At 41.8% G+C, this 22,208-nt stretch overlaps 1 protein-coding gene across 1 annotated transcript in view; it reads right to left on the bottom strand.

Annotated features, from left to right (window-relative positions):
* The window catches only part of EXT2 (exostosin glycosyltransferase 2), an 83,020-nt gene that overhangs the window by 17,724 nt on the left and 43,088 nt on the right, over window positions 1-22,208 (bottom strand). The window contains exons 9-10 of the mRNA XM_054828053.1: window positions 18,658-18,847; window positions 549-715 (exon numbers count right to left, since the gene is read on the bottom strand). Of these exons, the coding sequence (XP_054684028.1) occupies window positions 549-715; window positions 18,658-18,847 (357 nt within the window). The remainder of the gene's footprint in view (window positions 1-548; window positions 716-18,657; window positions 18,848-22,208) is intronic.

The following is a 22,208-nucleotide window of genomic DNA, read 5'->3' as shown; positions in this document are numbered from 1 at the left end:
GATTTGGACAAACTTTCTCTTCCGTTGATGCCCTCATTACAACAGCAGCTGTTGAAGCTTTGCCATTTCAAGCATATGACACGTGTCCCCTCCTTGACATGCTTCAGTTCCTCTTTTCATTGCACTCCACCTTACTTTGGCATGTCCTCAAGAGGCCTCCTCTGTTCTCAACACTTAATCTCTGAAACTTGTCTTGTCCATCAAGACACATTAACTTGGACAGCACTTCTGATTTTTCTGAAAACTGTTTGAAACTGTTCAGAAGAATGCAGTTCACAGTCTCCAGACTGCTGCCATTACACCAATTACACAACATTTTCTGGAGTCTCTTGGCATCACTGTGCCAGTTACTGAAAATTTTCTGTTAGCTGACAGTTTTTCCATAAAGTAATGACTATTTGTAAAAATATTTCAGTCAGCATTGAACTGTTACGGTAAAGAGATGCAACAATCTGAATAGCAGTCTGTGCAGTGATTCCTCCACTTTACATACACACACGATGTTGAAGTGGAAAGTCTAAGAGACAGGAAAAATCCAATTCTCTTACCTCATAGCCAAACTGGAGTTCATCTGAGGTTAGCATAATGATATCATCATCAATAGCCAATACCGCTTCTGTTTCAATCTCATCATAGGGGAAGAAGCGGTTACTAAGCTTGTTTTCTGCAGTCCTAACAACTTTCAGGGGAACACGAATCTTTGGCCAGAGGGAATCTAGAGAGAAAAATTAAAAGAAATAGAATTCAATATTATACATTGCTTCTTAGCTTCTCTTTACTCTTTTTTTCTTCACATCTTAAACAAAAGCATCCTAATGGCCAATTTACACCTGACTTTCAGTTAGGCATACATGTAAGCATATGAAGGCAAGAAATAGAAGTTCAGCTACATTTCCCTCCTGTGCTCTCTACAGAGAGCTTCACAGACAGCTATATGGGGGATAGTTGGCCCAAACCAGCAGTCTGCAATAATCACATAACGAGAGTCAGTGATACTATGTATTGGTTTAGGATACACAGCAAGAAACGATATTTTACTCAACTGCAACTATTTAAAAGAATTTGAAGCAGCAGCATACAATCACTGACTGCAAGTCTAGGGTCACAAAGAATTTGAAAAAGAATGTTAATTCTATGAAGTGCTGAGAAAAATAAATTTTATTATATCAATTAAAAATCTAGATACACCTAAAATGTTAATCACTACTGACAGTTAAGGAGTAGATTCTGTGTATGAGTAATTTACTTCAAAGTCCTAAGTGACAGTGATAAATTAAGCTAGATAAATGCAAAAGGATTCTACTTGTGCCCTACAGAATCATTACAAGTAGAATAGAGCACTGGAGTACATAATCACAAAAATTCACAGGTTAAATGATGCTTTAACTAGTAACAAAAAACCCTGTAGTTACAAAACTGGATCCAATTCACTCTACAACGAGATTTGATTTCCATTTTGTGCTATGTATTTAAAATGCAGCACCTTAAGAGTCACATTAACAGTTTCAGCAAGGCTTCTGTATATATTAAAAAATTTTCAAAATCCTTTTCTATTGCTACAAATGTATAACTGCAGGCATAGGTATAGAGCACCAAGCTAAAAGATACACAACTAAGGACCCAATATTAAACATTAATTCTAAATGCACATATTTAACCATATACATTTTCTAGCACAAAGCTTAACAGTAGTCATTATTACTGTACAATGTATCTCAAAAGAGCACCAATTCATCAAAAAGTAGTTTAATTAATAGCTAAACAAATAGCTAAACAAGTACAAATATGATTTGTTGGTTTCCTCCACCTTTCACAATAAACATATATTTTAATGAAAATTTGAGAAGAAAGAGAGCGTTGTAAGATGAGTCTAAGTACCTTGTCAACAGTAGACAGATGAACACTTGAGTTTCTTGCACTGGTGAAATGGAGGGGATGGCAATGGTATATGATACAAAAAATAAGCAAAAATATTTTAAATCAACTACAAAGTGACTGCTCAGAGAATTTATAAGTTGTTCTCTGTGTCAAATGAAAATGTGTGTAAGGATACACCCTGAGGGAGGTGATCCTTCCCTTCTGCTCAGCACTGGTGAGGCCACACCTGGAGTACTATGTCTAGTTCTGGGCTCCTCAGTACAAGAGAGACATGGACAGCAAAGACCCACAAAGATGATGAAGGGACTGGAACATCCTTCCTATGAGGAAAGGCTGAGAGAGCTGGGTCTGTTTAGCCTGGAGAAGAGAAGGTTCAGGGAGGGTGTCATCAATGTGTACAAATACCTGAAGGGAAGGTGCAAACAAGATGGAGCCAGGCTCTTTTCACTGGTGCCCAGCGACAGGACCAGACGCAATGGGGGCGAACTGATATGCAAGAGGTTCCCTCTGAACATGAGGAAACTTTTTCACTGTGAGGGTGACTGAGCACTGGCACAGGTTGCCCAGGGAGGCAGTGGAATCTCCATCCTTGGAGCTACTCAAAAGCCGTATTGAGATGGTCTTGTGCAACCTGCTCTAGGCAACCCTGCTTGAGCAAGGGCTCGGACAGGATGATCTCCAGAGATCCCTCCTAAGCTCAGCCATTCTGTGATATGAACTGCCACTGGGGCTGAAGCCACTGAAATTTTCATCAGTGATCTGAAATACATATAAATTGCCAGTGCAATTTGCAAGTGACACAAAGCCTGGAGACATGAAAAACAGCGAGGACAGTAAGGTCATACAGAGCACTCTGGGCTGCTTACTAAACTAGGTGCATCTGAACAAAAACCAGACCGACACAACTCAACACACTGTTAAACAGTAGAACCAAGGCAACTTTTTCCCTAAAAGCAGCTGCTGAAAAGGATTAAGGGGTCAGAATGGACCTTAGTTCTCGGCATGCTGCTGGGGCAAAATGGAATTGCGTTACGTAGATGGGCAAGTAGTAAGAAATGGGGCCGGGGGAGTGGAAGACAATTTTCCCTGTATGCAGACATAGTCAGCTAGATGATAAAACACTGTTTCATTCTCGTGTTTTATTTTTCAAAGCATGTTAAAACACTGGAAATGGTGTAGGAAAGAACCACTTATTTGAGGGCAGGAGAAAATGCCTTATGGTGGAACTTGGAGATCAATCTGTTTAGCTTATTAAAGGAAAGAATGAAAAGTGGATTTGATTAACATGTACACAGGAAGAAAAATGCCACATATCTTGAACCAACTAGAGAAAGACATAACAAAAAACAATGACTGGAATCTGAAGCCAGGCAAATTCAAAGTATAAATAAGGCAGACATTTTTAATAGTAACAGTGGTTAACCTCTGGAGGAAGTTAACAAGGACATCAGCTGATTCTGTGCATCTTGTCTTTGAACAAGACGGGGTATTATTATAGAATATGTGCTCAAGTTAGAGAGAAGTCACTAGATTGAAAAGAAAGGTGAGGTGGTGACTCATGACTTACAGGTCAACCCACATGATCTTACCGTCCCTCCTGCCTCAAACTGTATGAGCCTATAAATGCGTACAAGTAAAACTTGCTCCCAGGAATGAGTGTCCACATCCTCATTGCCACTGGGCCTCTCAGATTTAACAGCTCACACAACATTCTTAAATAAAACACAGAGCTGCACACTGCTTAAAGACACCAGAGTCAAAATACTACTTCACTGGCAAAACAAAGTAGTGTCTCCAGACCACACCAAGAGTCTTCAAAAGTCAGTTTTTCTTGGAGCTGTACTTTAGAAAGAAGGATTGGCATGCATGGGTGGCCAAAAGAAAGGAGAAGAAATACAAAGCGATATCTACTGGCAAAATTTGTATTGTTTCCTGCCCTGAGGTTTTTCCTGTGAGATTGAAAAAGTGACTGTAAAATCTACCTTTATCCGGGTGGTCTTGCAGACCATGGCCTGTAGTTGACATGTATGCAGCTTCTTGTCCAGTTTTACTGACTTCTTTTCCTTCTAGTACAAGGCAAGAGGCATCACCCCAAACACCGCTGCACGCTTCAGTAGCTCGTAATAGTGATTAGTAGTCAGTTGAAAGGATTTAACCACGCTACTGACGGGCGCCAATAGAAGGCACAGTCACCCAGCAGCTGGGAAAACACAGCAAGTGGCTTGGGGCCACAACAAAAATGTTCAAGAGCTATCGATTCCAATTACAGTGCAATGAGCTCATTCTCAGCGTTGCAAGGTCTTTGAAATCCCCTGCTTGAATCATAATCTGAAACAATGATTCCAGTAGGACACCACTGAAATTCAAAAATTTTCATCTTACTAGTCAACCTAGCCTCAGGAGGAGGTAACACTGTGTGCTGGTTTTGGCTGGGATAGAGTTAATTTTCTTCATAGTAGCTAGTATGGGGCTGTGTTTTGGATTTGTGCTGACAACAGTGTTGATAACACAGGGATGTTTTAGTTACTGCTGAGCAGTGCTTACACAGAGCCAAGGCCTTTTCTGCTTCTCACACCACCCCACCAGTGAGTAGGCTGGGGGTGCACAAGAAGCTAGGAGGGGACACAGCCAGGACAGCTGATCCCAACTGACCAAAGGGATATTCCATACCCTATGACGTCATGCTCAGCATATAAAGCTGGGGAAAGAAGGAGGAAGCGGGGGGGCATACGTTCGAAGTGATGGCGTTTGTCTTCCAAAGTAACCGTTACGCGTGATGGAGCCCTGCTTTCCTGGAGATGGCTGAACACCTGCCTGCCCATGGGAAGTGGTGAATGAATTCCTGGCTTTGCTCTGCTTGCACGTGCGGCTCTTGCTTTACCTATAACTGCCTTTATCACAACCCATGAGTTTTCTCACTTTTATCCTTCTGATTCTCTCCTCCATCCCACCACGGGGGAGTGAGTGGGCAGCTGTGTGGTGCTTCATTGCCAGCTGGTGCTAAACCATGACACACTGAACAACTGGAACTGTTTATTGCGAATTAGTACTCTCAAGTCAACTCACTGGTTTCTTACTGGTTTGCCATACAACATGCGAACATCCGTGTTTATAAGACAGTTACGTGTACCTCACAAAGACACATCATGGCCTCATAAAGACTGTAGACTGTTTAATGTTTGCAGGCTACTTAAAGACCTTAGGCTAATTGCCTATAATTATCCAAATATAATCCCAGTATTGGCATCAAATAATTTTAAACAGCTTGCTAGATCCCCAAGAGACTCCACTGTCACAAATGTTTCAGTAGCCATACGCATGTAAGCATTAGTAAATTTGTATTTATAAGTATCAACAAAATTTACTTTTTATACGTGTTAAGTACTCTTTTATTCAGGCTTTTCTTCCTTTCACATCCACTACACACACAAACACACACACACACAAAAAAGACAATCAAATTGCAACGAAGGTCTTGTTGCAGTGCAGGAATACACTGAAATAATAATTGAAACAGAAAACTCACTAGGATTGAAAAATAATAATTCAGAAAAAGCAGGCAAGCATGGACATTTTAAACTTCTAGCTCTTTGGAAAATCAACTGTTTGGTAGCTTAATAACAGATATGCCACTTGCATAAAAATATGGTAACAGAAGAAGAAGTAATGAAAAGTGTATGAAAAATTAAAGCATAATCTAATTATAATTAGCATGCATCTCAGATGTCAGTAAATCCTGTTAAATCCACATGATTTACTAAGTTCTTGGAAAGTCTCTCAAAATGACCAATTCTCAAAAAGAGGTAGGTTACTGTAAAATATTTGTGCTTTGAGAAACATAATACAAAGTTTCTGAGAGGTACTCAACGACTTCTTCGCCTCAGTCTTCACTGGCAAATGCTTGAGCCACACTGCCCAGGTCACAGGAGGCAAAGGCAGGGACTGGGAGAATGCAGAACCGCCCACTGTAGGAGAAGATCAGGTTCGAGAATATCTAAGGAACCTGAAGGTGCACAAGTCCATGGGACCTGATGAGTTGCATCTGCGGGTCTTGAGGGAACTGGCGGATGAAGTGGCCAGGCCACTCGCCATCATATTTGAGAAGTCTTGGCAGTCCGGCGAAGTTCCCACTGACTGGAAGAGGGGAAACATAACCCCCATTTTTAAGAAGGGAAAAAAGGAAGAGCCAGGGAACTACAGGCTGGTCAGTCTCACCTCTGTGCCTGGCAAGATCATGGAGCAGACCCTCCCGGAGACTATGCTCAGGCACATGTAAGACAAGGAGGTGATTGGTGACAGCCAACACGGCTTCACTAAGGGCAAATCGTGCCTGATAAATTTGGTGGCCTTCTATGATGGGGTTACAGCGTTGGTGGACAAGGGAAGAGCAACTGATATCATCCACCTGGACTTGTGCAAGGCATTTGACACTGTCCCGCACGACATCCTTGTCTCTAAACTGGAGAGACATTGGATGGACCACTCAGTGGATAAGGAATTGGCTGGATGGTCACACTCAAGAGAGTTGCAATCAATGGCTTGATATCCAAGTAGAGACCCCTAATGAGTGGTGTTCCTCAGGGGTCAGTATTGGGACCGGCACTACTCAACATCTTTGTCAGCGACATGGACAGTGGGATCGAGTGCACCCTCAGCAAGTTTGCTGACAACACCAAACTCTGTGGTGTGGTCGACACACTGGAGGGAAGGGATGCCATCCAGAGGGACCTTGACAGGCTGGAGAGGTGGGTCCACGTGAACCGCATGAAGTTCAACAAGGCCAAGTGCAAGGTCCTGCACGTGGGTCAGGGCAATCCCAAGCACAACTACAGGCTGGGCGAGGAATGGATTGAAAGCAGCCCCGAGGAGAAGGACTTGGGGGTATTGATTGATGAGAAGCTCAACATGAGCCGGCAGTGTGCACTTGCAGCCCAGAAAGCCAACCGTGTCCTGGGCTGCATCAAAAGAAGTGTGACCAGCAGGTCAACGGAGGTGACTCTCCCCCTCTACTCCGCTCTGGTGAGACTGCGTCCAGCTCTGGGGGCCCCAGTACAAGAGAGACATGGAGCTGTTGGAGAGAGTCCAGAGCAGGGCCACGAAGCTGCTCAGAGGGCTGGAGCACCTCTCCTATGAGGACAGGCTGAGAGAGTTGGGGCTGTTCAGCCTGGAGAAAAGGCGGCTCTGGGGAGATCTAATTGTGGTTTACAAGTACCTGAAGGGGCCTACAGGAAAGATGGTGAGGGACTGTTTATCAGGGAGTGTAGTGACAGGACAAGGGGTAATGGGTTTAAGGTGAAGGAGGGTCGATTTAGATTAGATGTTAGAAAGAAATTCTTTACTGTGAGGGTGGTGAGGCCCTGGAACAGGTTGCCCAGAGAGGTTGTGGAGGCCCCATCCCTGGAAGTGTTCAAGGCCAGGCTGGAGGAGGCTTTGGGCAACGTGGTCTAGTGAAGGGTTTCCCTGCCCGCAGCAGGGGGGTTGGAACTAGATGATCTTTAAGGTCCCTTCCAACCCAAACCATTCTATGATTCTATGAATTTGGACTTAAATCAATGAATGGAAAATATTACCATTTTGGAGAAACTCTGAATATGACATTAGGGTACCAGTTACTCTGCAGCATGCAAAATGAAAGAAAGCATAAGAATACTTGCTGCCTAGAGGCTGATCTGATGCTGAAGGTTGCTGTGCCTACAGAGATGGAAGTGCATGGGAGACACCTGGGTAGCCACTTTGGCAGCCTGAGCAAAAATGACCATCAGAAAGGACAGCAGGCTCCATGCAGAGATCCAAGTATTCAAAATTAGCCCTGCTGCAGGAACTCCAAAATAAATATATAGACAATGAAAGACAAGACAACAGCTACTTCAGAAGTCAAAGTTTTAGAATCCATCAGGAAGGTTAAAACTGTCTATGTTTATTTTAAAAGACCACAGAAAAAGAGCATTTGTACTTTTCTTTTTTACACATACGAGGAACGTGGCTTAAAGAGAAATTAGAGACAGAGTCTGTCACTTCTGTAATATCATACTCCGAATTTTCAGATAGTGCTTGGAAAGTTGTGAGAAACCTCATCACTAGCCAAACACATAGGGGAGAAATTCTCAACTTAGTAGACTTTATTATAGCCAAGGTAAAAGCAAATGCTTTATTCTTAGAGGGCACTGCATCATTTAACAGAGTATGACAAAGATAAAAGAAGCCCAAGACAAGAAGGTAGATGAAGTCTTAGAGGACAGCATGAGAATTTTTAAGCATACAAAAGTTAAAATGCATGTTTGGACTAGGAATTATTCTTGCTACTTTTAAAACCAGTGAGGACTTTCTGTGATGCAGCAGAAGACAGCAGTAAAATATAAAAATAAAGCTCTCTGGAGTGTCTAAAAGTCTATGTATATATGGAGTCTGAAGAGAATGACAGGCACCTCCTATCGCACATCGTACTGAAATAATTATGAGAAGGGTGTTTGAGTAACAGTTACACTTGCTCTTTGGCAACAAGACTCAGGGCACTCTTGGCACTTCGTGCTATTTAGGACTACTGATGCACTGATTGCAGGAGCTGCCCACAGAAGACAGCATGTGGTCTTCTAAACACAAAATCAGCAGTTTCCCAACTTTTCCAAATGCAGCTTCCACTTCTAATGGACTTACAATCCCTAACCACCACATACACAGCTGTACTTCTGGCCAGCCCACAATCCCACCATTACATCCTGCAAGCCCACATCTCACAGCAAATTTTTCAAGCATGATTTCAACATAATTTCCACAGACTGCAGGATCAAAAAAGTGTCATAATTACATTCCCATTTAAAACACTCATATATGTAACAGCAGCAAAACCTGCCATCCTCTAAATATGCATTTCTCATCTACAACTCCCAGTGAATTACATGAAAGACATAATGAAGAGAAGGGAGGACAATCATGAGAGAGAGGTAACTTTATTTTAACCTAAAGGAATACCCTCTCACACCAAAAAACTCTCACTTTCCACACCTCCTTAGGCTTGCCATCAGATGTTCGTAACAAAAACGTAAGTAACATAAGCTTGCAAAATGCTTATATACAAAAAGGAATTCTTAGCCCTGTTTCTCAGTTCTAAATGAACTGTTACATCATACATAAAAGAGGGATCATTAAAAATAACAGAGTAATATTTCTATTGAGTGTATTATCTCTTTTCAGAGAGAAATGGCACCATCATGTTGTTAAATGGCATCACTCTCTGCATCCTTGCTTCTGAGAACTGGGAAATTAATAGCATCTGAAGGGGTCCTTCAGCAGCAGATGCATTATTATCTATCTAGTCAGCAGACATAAGTGTATTTATATAGGAAATTACTTGTTCTAATTATTAATCATCCGTTTCCAGTTTCAACTTTCAACCTATGGAAAATGAGAATCAATACAGCTGCTGTACAAAGCTAACCAATATTCTTGGGACGCCCATTCTAAGTAGTATCAAGTTCAAAAATAGCAGGTGATACTTGAATGCAGATGGTTTGTTGCATTTGCAATTGGAAGCAGCAGGTAAGGATAACAAGGAGGAGCTGGAAATAAAATGTACACTCAATAGCAAGAACTGAATGCTTGCCAGTATTAAGAGCAATATGACAAATTAAAATTTAAAAAAGATCCACTTATTGGCTAAAATAATGGCATTTTGATGACTCATACAAAACTGCTCAGTAACAAAGTAACAACAGCTAGGAGTATGTCATGACTGCTGATAACCTGGCACCAGAGTATTAATTCATATTAACCTCAGGCTTCCAACAACTGTTATGGAGCCCACTTGGAACTGTAAGAAGAAAAAACCTTTCCAGAAGTTGTGCAAGGTACACTAAGATCATTGAAAAGATGGCAGAAAGCATCTCTAAACATGCTCCTCTGTATGTAACAGAGGAGTTGCACAGAATCCCACACAACATGCTCAACTCTCATACCTGATCTTTTATAAAAATTTTTATTTGATGCTCATTGTAATTGGTCTATAGTAGTTTGTATGAATTCAACTAATTGAAGATGGATGACGGAAACCTAACAAGTACTTTTTCAGTCTCAAAGACTGAATGGCAGAACTCAGCTGGAATCTTAAGTTTTGAAAAACTGTCAGAAAATAACATCAAGCATGTCACATCTATTTATTACCAGAATTCCTTCAATAATGGCTGATTGAAAAAGTCTGTCCAGGCTTTTCAACTGCTTCAACTTAGAACTATCTGTTCAAAACAGGTGCTTTCTACTTACATTACAATTTTTCTATTGGTCTACTACAATGCATGGAATTCCTCTTACATAACAAAATAGAATACTGGTTTCTACGACATAATTTAGAGCCCAGTTTTGTATGCTGGGTTTTTTAAGCTAACTTCCTAAACTTCCTTGGGAAATAACATTCAAAAATGTTCATTAGATGATTCATGGAAGACTAAAACAGTGATCAATTAGTTCTCTAGCTAATCAAGGAATATGGCATTAAGTCCATCGTCAAGAAGCCAAATTAATTCAAAACCTAAAGAGAAGTTAAAAAAAAACATTCCTAGCAGTGCTGACCATTAAAGACACAGTATACAAAAAACCTGCCACTGAAGATTTCTGAATTATTTTTTTAAAGTTAACACTTTCTTAAGATACAGTAATCCAAAGGATTCCTTATCACCAGTGTTTTATATCAATGTTGTCCATTCATAGTATCAAATTGAAATACAAAGATGATGATTACAGCAACACCCATTAACTCTTATAGTCTGTATCTTATTCCAAGTTTATCAGCAACTTTGCTCCAGGAATGACTACCAATACAACTACACAGCAAGTGCACATTCTATTTCTATCACAGACTATTTTCCTGAATTTCACAACTAGCAATTTAGACAAATACCAATGAAAGGGCAAAAGTATTTGGCTGATGGAGAAAATGAAAAAAACATCCTGTCTACACAAATATTCCCAGCAGCAGACACCTTGGACCACAATATTTATTTTAATGGATGCAGAGTAAGTGACAAAAAAAAGTTTTTTTTCCCATAGTATTTCAAAGCTTTTAATCTTTTTATAAATATTATACAAGCAGTCATGGGCCTCCTGACATTACTGCTGGGTTGACAAGCTTCTTGCATACCCTGTACAGCTCAAAATACATGCAAAACTCAAAGACACAGAGCAGAGATCACATCCTCTAAATACAGAGAGCATGTAAGATCAGCAAAATGATTCTATAAAGCTTTAAGGTTCCAGATTAAAATTATCATTGTATGTGATATTTTCTCTCTGCTATTTCACATAGAAGATCCAACATTTTTACCATCACAAGGGACTCGCTTTGAGAAATCTGGCTTGCTGGGGGCTGATGGGATCCGTCTGTCAGAGAAGGGGAAAAGCATCTTCAGTCACAGGCTTGCCAACCTGGTGAAGAGGGCTTTAAACTAAAATTGCCGGGGGAAGGGAACCTCAATCCATCCGACTCCTACCAGTTTGATGCCAGTGCCAGCAACAGAAGCCCAGAGCCTGGACAAAGATCACAGGTCAACAGGAGAACACTTGAAGCACAGCACAAAGGAATTCCAGCCAGTAGGTCATCTTCATTGACCAACTTAAATGCTTCTACGCAAACACACGTAGCATGGGGAATAAACAAGAGGAGTTGGAGACCTGCACACACCTGCAGAGCTGTGATCTCATTGGCATCATGGAGATGTGATGGGATAGCTCCTATGACTGGAGTGTTGGGATGGAAGGATACAGGCTCTTTAGGAAGGACAGGCAGGGGAGACGAGGTGGGAGTGTCGCCCTCTATGTCAATGACCAGGTGGAGTGCATGGAGGTCTGCCTGGGGGTGGATGAGGAGCCCACCAAGAGCTCATGGGTCAGGATTAAAGGCAGGGCAGGGACCGGGGACACTATAGTGGGGGTCTGCTACAGGCCACCTGACCAGGAAGACTAAGTGGATGATGCCTTCTGTAGACAGATCGGAACAGTCCTCATGGGGGACCTCAATCACCCCAATATCTGTTGGAGGGACAACACAGCAGGGCAAAAGCAATCCAGGAGGTTCCTGGAATACATTGATGATAATTTCCTTCTTCAAGTGGCAGAGGAGCCAATGAGGAGAGGTGCCATGCTGGAACTTGTTCTCACCAACAAAGAGGGGCTGGTGGGGAATGTGAAGCTCAAGGGCAGCCTTGGCTACAGTGACCTAGAATGGTGGAGTTCAAGATCCTTAGGGCAGCAAGGAGGGTGCGCAGCAAGCTTGCTACCCTGGACTTCAGGAGAGCAGACTTTGGCCTCTTCAGGGATCTGCTTGGTAGAATACCATGGGACAAAGCTCGGGAGGGAAGAGGGGCCCAAGACAGCTGGTTAGTATCCAAGGATCACCTCCTCCAAGCTCAGGAGCGATGCATGCCAACAGAAAGCAAGTCAGGAAAAAAGGCCAGGAGGCCTACATAGATGAACAAGGAGCTCCTGGACAAACTCTAATCCAAAAAGGAAGCCTACAGAGGGTGGAAGCAAGGGCATGTAGCCTGGGAGGAACACAGTAATTGTCCGAGCAGTCAGGGATCAGGTTAGGAAAGCCAAAGCCCTGATAGAATTAAATCTGGCCAGGGATGTCAAGGGCAACAGGAAAAGCTTCTGTATCAGCGATAAAAGGAAGACTAGGGAAAATGTGGGCCCTCTCCAGAAGGAAACGGGAGACCTGGTTACCCAGGATATGGAGAAGGCTGAGGTAGTCAATTTTTGTCTCGGTCTTCACTGGCAAATGCTTGAGCCACACCACCCAAGTCACAGGAGGCAAAGGCAAGGACTGGGAGAATGCAGAACCGCCCACTGTAGAAGATCAGGATCAACACCATCTAAGGAACCTGAAGGTGCACAAGTCCATGGGACCTGATGAGATGCATCCGCGGGTCTTGAGGGAACTGGCCGATTAAGTTGCTAAGCCACTATCCATCATATTTGAGAAGTCCTGGCAGTCCAGTGAAGTGCCCACTGACTGGAAAAGGGGAAACATAACCCCCATTTTTAAGAAGGGAAAAAAGGAAGACCCAGGGAACTACAGGCCAGTCAGTCTCACCTCTGTGCCTGGCAAGATCATGGAGCAGACCCTCCTGGAGACTCTGCACATAGAAAATGAGGAGGTGATTGGTGGCAGCCAACATGATTTCACTAAGGGTAATTCATGCCTGACAAATCTGGTGGCCTTCTATGACAAGGTAACATTGTTGGTGGATAAGGGAAGAGTAGCTGGTGTCATCTACCTGGACTTGTGCAAGGCATTTGAAACCATCCTGCATGACATCCTTGTCTCTAAATTGGAGAGACATGGATTCGATGGATGGACCACTCAGTGGATAAGGAATTGGCTGGATGGTCACACTCAAGAGAGTTGCAATCAATGGCTTGATATCCAAGTAGAGACCCCTAATGAGTGGTGTTCCTCAGGGGTCAGTATTGGGACCGGCACTACTCAACATCTTTGTCAGCGACATGGACAGTGGGATCGAGTGCACCCTCAGCAAGTTTGCTGACAACACCAAACTCTGTGGTGTGGTCGACACACTGGAGGGAAGGGATGCCATCCAGAGGGACCTTGACAGGCTGGAGAGGTGGGCCCGTGTGAACCGCATGAAGTTCAACAAGGCCAAGTGCAAGGTCCTGCACGTGGGTCGGGGCAATCCCAAGCACAACTACAGGCTGGGCGAGGAATGGATTGAAAGCAGCCCCGAGGAGAAGGACTTGGGGGTATTGATTGATGAGAAGCTCAACATGAGCCGGCAGTGTGCGCTTGCAGCCCAGAAAGCCAACCGTGTCCTGGGCTGCATCACAAGAGGTGTGACCAGCAGGTCGAGGGAGGTGATCCTGCCCCTCTACTCTGCTCTTGTGAGACCCCACCTGGAGTACTGCGTCCAGCTCTGGGGGCCCCAGCACAAGCAGCTGTTGGAAAGAGTCCAGAGGAGGGCCACCAAGCTGATCAGAGGGCTGGAGCACCTCTCCTAGGAAGACAGGCTGAGAGAGTTGGGGTTGTTCAGCCTGGAGAAGAGAAGGCTCAGGGGAGACCTTATTGCAGCCTTCCAGTACCTACAGGGGACCCACAAAAAAGCTGGAGAGAGGCTGTTTACAAGGGCGTGGAGTGATAGGAGAAGGGACAATGGCTTTAAACTGAAAGTAGATTTAGATTAGATTTTAGGAAAAAATTCTTCTCTATTAGGGTGGTGAGGCACTGAGATGGTTGCTCAGAGATGTTGTGGATGTCCCCTCCCTGGAAGCGTTCAAGGACAGGCTGGATGAGGCTTTGAGCAACCTGGTCTAGTGGAGGGTGTCCCTGCCCATGGCAGGGGGGTTGGAACTAGATGATCCCTTCCAACCCAGGCTATTCTATGATTCTATGATAAGCACTCTGAAAACTTCAAAATGTTTGCACAAGACATCTGTGTTGCTCATACATCTGTCTGTTGCAGTTGTATTTTTTCCTAAGACAATGCTCATTTTAAGTTCAAAACCAAAAGATTAGACACTTGGATTCCAGTCTCACCCAAAGCACAGTGTTCCTACTTTGGCACACAGATTCAGTAATGACCTCAAAATACACAGTAAAGCTTACACACCTCTTTACACACCTTTGCCTATGTGTATTATCTCCCTCAAATAGAAAGTATGGGGAGGCAGTGTGTTCAACTAAGCAAAATAAAGGCCAAAGCATGGGACCTTCTTGAATTTCTTCCTTGCCCTGAATCTGAATTACTGAGTGATGGTGAAGACTTCACCTCTGTGTACTCCAATTTCTAAAGCTGTAAAATGGGAATGACCAGTTAATCTACTGGTTATATAGCCAGGATACATACATATTTCTAAATGTTTTGAAAGTACTCAGATGAAATTAAACCTAAATCAGCAGTTTCCTTTATTATTTATATTTTAATATATTGATATTTTATTTTGATTTCAAAGTAGACACTTTCTAATTAGAAATCTCAGCATCTACTTAGTAATGCCATGAATAATACTATTTACATAGCACTTTTAAATTATAGGTCTCAAAGCATTTTATCTAAGACAATACTGTTGTATTCATTTTACAGACATGGAAACTGAAGCACAGTAAGAAATGAGTTGTTCCCATTTAGCAGGCAGAAGTTGTGTTTGGTCAGTGTCCCAGCTACAAGAACTATCTACCCAAGAAAAATAATTAAAACTTTTTTTTTTTTCAGTGCTCACTAGATTTGCAAGGAGTTTGTTTTCCATACACTTTGCACCCTCCCTGCACCCGTTACCTTTCCATGGCGCAGCTGCCGAAATCAGCTACAGCCTCTTACCCGCACTGAGGGATGCTCAGCAGTACTGATGTCAGAGTGACCACAACTCAGCCTTGTCAATTGTCTGACAAAAATCACCATTACTTCATTTTCAGATCATGCTGACAAATATATCTTTTCACTCAAACTTTAATAAATGCTGAGGACAAGCCCAAAAGAATTTTTATCTTACAGAATGTCACATTTATTGAGGGGTGCAGCATCCCAAATTTTGTACAATATTTAGAATAGCATATTTCATTTTTATTCTGTTTTCCTCTTAAGTCCTGAGTTTGCTGAGTTCCATTACATAGAGGCATTATTACAAGCACATAAGCATTCATTAAAAAAACAAAACCAAACCCCCCCCCCAAAAAACAAAACCCAACACTCATTTTAGAATTTGCATGTACTTCAAAACTTTCCATTCCTAGGGACAGATTCCCTCTATTCCCAATACATAGTGCTTCGATAACAATAACATTTTCAGGTTGGGGTTTTTTTTTTCTCTGGGGTTGACAGAGGAAAGAAAGGAGCAGCCGCATGTCATATTTGCGTGGCATTATGCCAGCTATCTCAGGAGACCTAAATCCAATTCTCAATTTACCGCACATAATCACTAAGGAAGACAGCTCGGATGTTCTTCACCCAACCCTCCCACTTACACATGGAAAACAAAACAAACACACAAATGGTTGCAATGACAAAAGCCAAGATTTGCTTCTGTACCAAAACGTGTCCCTTACATGGGAACGGCCAGGAAATACAGCACTTGATGCTCTGGGAGGTTAAGCACCTCAGCTTTACTATAACCAATTAAAAGCGAATAGCCATAAAAGTGCAGATACTACTGTAGGGTAATAAACCAGACTTTATCAGTGACAGTGGTGCACATTACAAACTTCAAACTCATTCCTTGCTCTAATCCATCAGAAACTTCCTGGCTTTAACAGGCTATAAACAGCAGAAGCTTTGAAGTCCAAGGATTAGGATCACTAATAGACTGAACGAGAGACTGGCTGAAGAGCCAAGTGGAATGTCCTGCATGGATCTGGAATAAAACAAGTTAATTTAATCAAACTGACCTCTCTCTAGCCATGGGCCAAGAGATTACAATGGTTATAACAGCAATAAAGGCACAAAGGACACTAGAAACAAATAGTTATTTGCTTCAATGCAGTGCTTAGGCTAACATAAGGGCAAAACTGCCTATGCTTTCAACTGTGCTCTCAAATCCACAATTTTAAGCTCTACAGGCAAAGGCTGGGTTTTTTTTTTTTAAATTAGTTTCTGACTTAGTGTTAATCGAGGCAGAAAAAAAATTAAACACTGTAATTTTCAAGAATTTCTAAATGCAAGATTAATAGAATGATTAAAGAAAAGATCATTCTAATGATTTATTTCCTTCAACTCTCCTGTATCTCAGTCTCACCCAAGGGAAATGTGGAAACAATCCATTTCAGTTAAATCCACCTGCATTCAGTGCTCACATAACTGAATATAACACTAGGCATTTTTGCTTTCAGAAAAGAATTTCTTACTGCAAAAATTCCAGTTATTATCAATTTGTACACACCACTTCTCACTCTAAAGGACTGAAATACATTTAATAAACCACTAAACTTGAAGAGTTTAGCACAGCAGTATTACCAAATGCTTTTTAAAGCAAACAATAAAGCAACCCTGCTTTAAACTGGAGCAAGTTGCCAAAATGGCAAATGAGCCAAGTGAATGGTAGCAATAGCTTGGCTCTGAGAAGCTGTTAGAAGATGGTAAATTGAGACAAGTGGTCAGGGATTAATTTTTACATTGTATCTTGCTGCTGTGCAGAATAGCTAACTTCCAAGAGTGGAAAACTGCAGCAGCTGAAGCCTCTGAAAAGAGAATTAGAAAGCAAGGAGTGCTAACGACACGCTTCATTCGCTATGGAAGACAGAAGAACCCACAGGGTTCCATACCACCAAACGTAGCATTTTTTTTTAACATGTATTCCTACAAGGCAACATTTCTTCTCCCACAAAATCACCACATTTTCAGATGTATGTACAGCATATGGGAAACAAACTCATTTACAGCTACTGTATCTACAGTATTTAATCAAGAATGAGAAGAGGAGGCTTTAATTGCCCAGAACAATGCTCAGGATTTTAGTGCTAGCGTTTGGACCCTGGAAGAAGCTCATCCTAGGAAGCAATAAGCATGGAAATAAAATGAGCAGCGTTGGAGCAGCTGTCTGGCACCAGAGAGGATTACCAGAGGCCAAGCCTAGCTACCTTCCTTTACACAGGGCAATGCCTCCTGGCTCTCCCATTTACTCCACAGTGATTTTGTGAAGGAATTCACCAATGTCAGGACCTATGCCTCCAGCTGAGGACCTGGGAGAAGAGTAAGAGCAGTGTGATCTCGTGAAGCAAACAGCCCAGGGATGGAAAAAAGGGAGCTGGTGGGAGACAGAGCAGCCATGTCATGTGCAGTGGTGTTACATGGAAGGAGACAGAGAAACATAGGATGAGGATCCTGGGTTTGAAAACGTAGGCAGCAAGCTGTGAGGACTGGGCAGCCCGAGGTCCTGGCATGAGGGGATACAGTACAGCAGCATGCCAGGCCAACAGATACCCTCGCCAGCAAAGCACACCTCAGATGCTGAAAATTAAACAAATTAATTCAGAGATTTACAGCACTGAGTTCACACTGGAGTCATTAATATACTTTTGAAACCAAATAGTCTTCCAAAAATCTACACATTTAAATCATTTGGGAAAAGGTCTATGAATGTGCCCTCATTTTCCAATAACCGTGAATTAAAAAATGTAAAATATCATGCAGACGTCACCAGACTCATTCATAAAGACTATAAAAAGCAACATAGTATCATATGTGTTGGAAACAGAAACATTTAAATAAAGGCACATATGTCTTGTCTTACTGGTCTAGCTGTATTTTCACAAGATATTCTGGTGGTGCAGGAACTTCTTTTCAGACACCCAAAACGTCCCAAGTTTTCATTTCATCAAACTTATTTTATAGTTCCAAGCATTCAAACTACTTTGCTGCTTTGAACCACATTTGCCTTAGAAAACAGTCTATCAGAAGTAGTATTCGCTGCAATGAGAGACTGTCTACAGAGAAATAAAACCAAGCATTGACAAATCAAAGATGGGTCTCTCCTTACCGCTCCCCAAAATAAAAGTTAAGGACAGAAATGTTTCTGTAACTATTGCATCTGCTACTTTTGATTCAGGAGTTAGCACCACAAACACTGGTACGCTTTTTTCTTTAATTCTACTTTGGCTTTCCTCATTTCAGTTTCAAAAACATCGCCACAAAAAAAATTTCCAAATTTATTATTTTGAAAGTAACCATGAAATAGTTTTTGAAGACATATTAATGAAGTAGAAGAGAGGTCATGCTGTAACAGGTGCAAGTAGGCATGCTACCCCCAGTTTCACCCTCCTCCGCCACACCTACCATGGGGTCTTACCTTCTGGTGGATTCTTATTCTGGTTGTTCCAGACAACTAACAATTTGGATAGACTAGGCACTTTAGACACCTCCGTGATGACGCGGAAAAGGCTCTCCACCCGGTCGTAAGTCAGAACTATGGCTGTGAAACCTTGGGACTGAGGTGGGATCAGTGGAAGGAAGAGTGGGTTGCTCACACTGCTCCATTTCTGTGAAGGACAACAAGAAAACAGGAAAACAATTAGATTAAAATGAATTATCACAGTAGGGAGTAATTGTTACAGTAAAGCGTAATTCACATAGCCAGGACCTAACCATCAGGTTTGGAATTTGTTCAGATCAGGCAAGTTGACTCTCCAATTCGGGCAAAAGTGGACTTCAGCAATTTTTCAAAACATTTATTCCAATCTCTGTTTTAATTTAATTACATTTTTGCCCAGCCGTAGTGTTGCAAACAAGAGCGGTTTTAGGTAGAAAATAGAGTGGAAGAGGCAGACAGATTTGTGGAGAAGGAAAACCACGGTGAATTTTGAACCCAGCTAGCATGACTCAATTCTCATTTACTAATGACTATTTCAAGACATTTGTATTTATAGTGAGGACCCAATAAACAAAGAGAAACTTGATCAGCATTATAATTTCAGAAGTGAAAAAGAGTTAACAAGGAAAATCAAAGCAGCAAATACATAATGTACTAGCTTCCACAAAACTCTGTTTATTCAATGGTGAAAAAAACAACTATTGCATTAAAAAAAAGAGGCATGACATGCAAAGATGCATTTCAGAGAGTTAATCTACTCCTCGTGAATTTTAACTAGAGCATCCCTTTTAAGACTTTGAAGGTCTTACTTCAATACACTGCCAGCATAAGGAAGCCAGCTCAGCTGGCAAAAGACAAGACAGACAACTAAATTCTCACTGAATGTGCCAACCTCCTTTGGAGCCGACAACGTGGGGGAGGAAGCAGTGAAGGGACCATTCGACAGGAATGAAAGCGCCGGCATTTCAGTCTCAACTTTTCCATTCCAGCTGACGTTCCAAGCAGGGGTTGGACAGAGAAGCAAAGGGAAAAACAAGACCTTTGGGGACGAGGTGAAAAGGGGAGTTGGGAAAGCAGAAACCGAGTGATGCTGTTTTGCAGGGAAGTCTTGAATCCTAGCCTGTAAAAACTATGAATGCTCAGAAGAGGTTAGTAACTGCCAGCAGTTTACAGAAATACTGCGAGAATCTCCAGCTAAACTCATACTATAAGCCTGCTTGTCTTAGAAGCAAAGCAAGTTTTACAGACTCAAAGTTATCAGCTCATATTTGCAGGAAATTTGCAATTTTCCGTTTCCTTATTTAGTCTTTGGGTTACTTTATACACCCAACAATCACCCTCATCATGTTTAGTGGTTAGACACCTCTAACTAGAATAACTTCAAGGACGAGGAGAAGAGAGAACCTATTTACTAAAAGAGATCATAACATTTTGACCATTTTGGCAAAGGAGAAAAAAAAAATAGGATATGAATATGATTTCCTTCTTTGAACACATCAACACCGAAGGGGGGATAAATATGTGAGGTGCAAAAGAGACACTTAAACACAGCACTGGCACTGTTTTATCCAGGATGGTCTAAGGGTATGTTCCAGGTAAGCATCTGTCAGTAGGAGTAATACCCTTCAGTAGACTTCCTGAAATAGTTGGAAATACAGACTAGTCTTCAGCTACATGTACTTTATCAAGTCTGATACAAGTAGCTTTCAACATAAACTGTGAGGTTCCTAATGGAAAGCATGAAGTTCTAGTTTTTACCCAACAGGAGTAATAGAATAATGGAGAAATAGTAGCAGCATAATATGGAACTTTGGTTCATAAAAGGGACACGGCTACCTGTGATAGCAGAGGACTACATTCAGTAATTCAGACAATATCTATCCATTACTTTAGCAACTGATATGTGCAGAGACAAATCTGCTTTCGGATTATTACATTTTCTAAAATTAACAGTTCTATAGATACTTTTGCTAATTTTACAAGATGACTAGTGTTAGAAGGGGACAGTCCTCTGATTTTGTTCCAGCTTCAGTAATTCCTACAGCAAATCACAATCTAAATGTTACCAGAGCATAATCCATCTCATTAAAGCTTTACAGACTCATTTCCACACAACCCCCACCTCAAGACTGCTATTACCCAAATGACCCTTATGACGTTGAGTAGCTTCTTAAAACAACTTTCAGAAACCTCTTTCCATTAATATCTGAAGCAGAGGTTTAACATCATACTCAGCAGTGTGCCAAGAAAATCTTATGTTTCTGCCCTACAAGACGCAGTAACTGGTAATCTACGGGCAATGCTGTATTTACTACTCATGGGTGAGTATTGCTACTTAAATTAATGGCTCCCACTTGAAGTTTAGCTAGCAACTCTTTCTCTCTGGCCACAGCATTTCCTAACAAATTACTTGCTATAATACCCTTGGAAAATTATTCTTCCTCTACTATCATCTAAGACTATTTTAGGTACTTCCAGGAAAAAAGACAGATGCATGTGTGTGAGCAAATGCATATGTGCCTAGAAAATGATCGTGCCTTCTCTTAAAAACCTAACTTTTAGGTACATCACTTAAATTCCAACTTTTACTACTTTCAGAAAGGCATGAAAATTCTTCCCTGCTGGTTCTAACATAAGGAAAAATAAGGCAACTTTTGAGGTGTTTTTGCTCTACTAAAGGATGATGGAAGGAGGGAAAAGCCTAATGGATGGGAGAACCAAGCCTCTCATTTGAGAAAAACATTTCAAAAAGGCAATTAAGCATCTCTCAAGTGCCATTAAGAGCCAACCCCCTGCTGCCTGCCTGAAGAGTGTGTCTACAGTCTGAGACCTATTGACCCCACTTTCTGCAGGAAATCGGGCAAATTCAAGCCTCCATAATTTGCTAAAGTCTTCCAGATTTCTGCTTGGGAAAAGCAAACCATACAGGCAATTAATTCAACAGCAACCTAATTAAATCTCCATTATGGCAGCAAAGCATGAAATGGATAATGACATAGGGATGGGTTCTCCTAGTCACTGCTCAAGAAACCAAGTGAAGGAACATTTGCTCCAGACCCATCTTTATTAACATTCTTGACAGAAATTCACAAGAACTTTCACTCTCAGAAGAGCAAAGAGCAACAGTGGATTGATCATCCATCATCCTTCTTTTACAATGGGCTGACACTCAACTACGGATAAGACAACCTTTCACTCTTGCCCTGCCAGCTAATATCATCAGAGGACCCAGGATAATTAATCTAAGATTGATAGGTTGTTTGATGTGAATAATTTTTATGGGCAAAAAGTATCAAGTTCAAATGCCAGTTTCGTAAGAGTACTCTCATGTCACTTAAGTCTTGCAGTCTCAGTCGTCTGACAGCTCTTTGCAGTTCACATGAAAAGTCAAAGTAGTGGAACCTGAACGACAGTGAGAACTCAGGGATAGCCTGAAGCTGGGGAGAGAGAATTCATAAATGGGTATGTATGGAGGGAAGGATTCAGACTGATGTAGCTGTCCTGTACATGCTTTCCCCAAGTGTGCATGT

The sequence above is a fragment of the Grus americana genome, chromosome 5, assembly GCF_028858705.1.
Source record: "Grus americana isolate bGruAme1 chromosome 5, bGruAme1.mat, whole genome shotgun sequence".
Classification (NCBI taxonomy): Eukaryota; Metazoa; Chordata; class Aves; order Gruiformes; family Gruidae; genus Grus; species Grus americana.
Note: the sequence above shows the minus strand (reverse complement) of the source record. Positions and strands in the feature narration are given on the sequence as shown.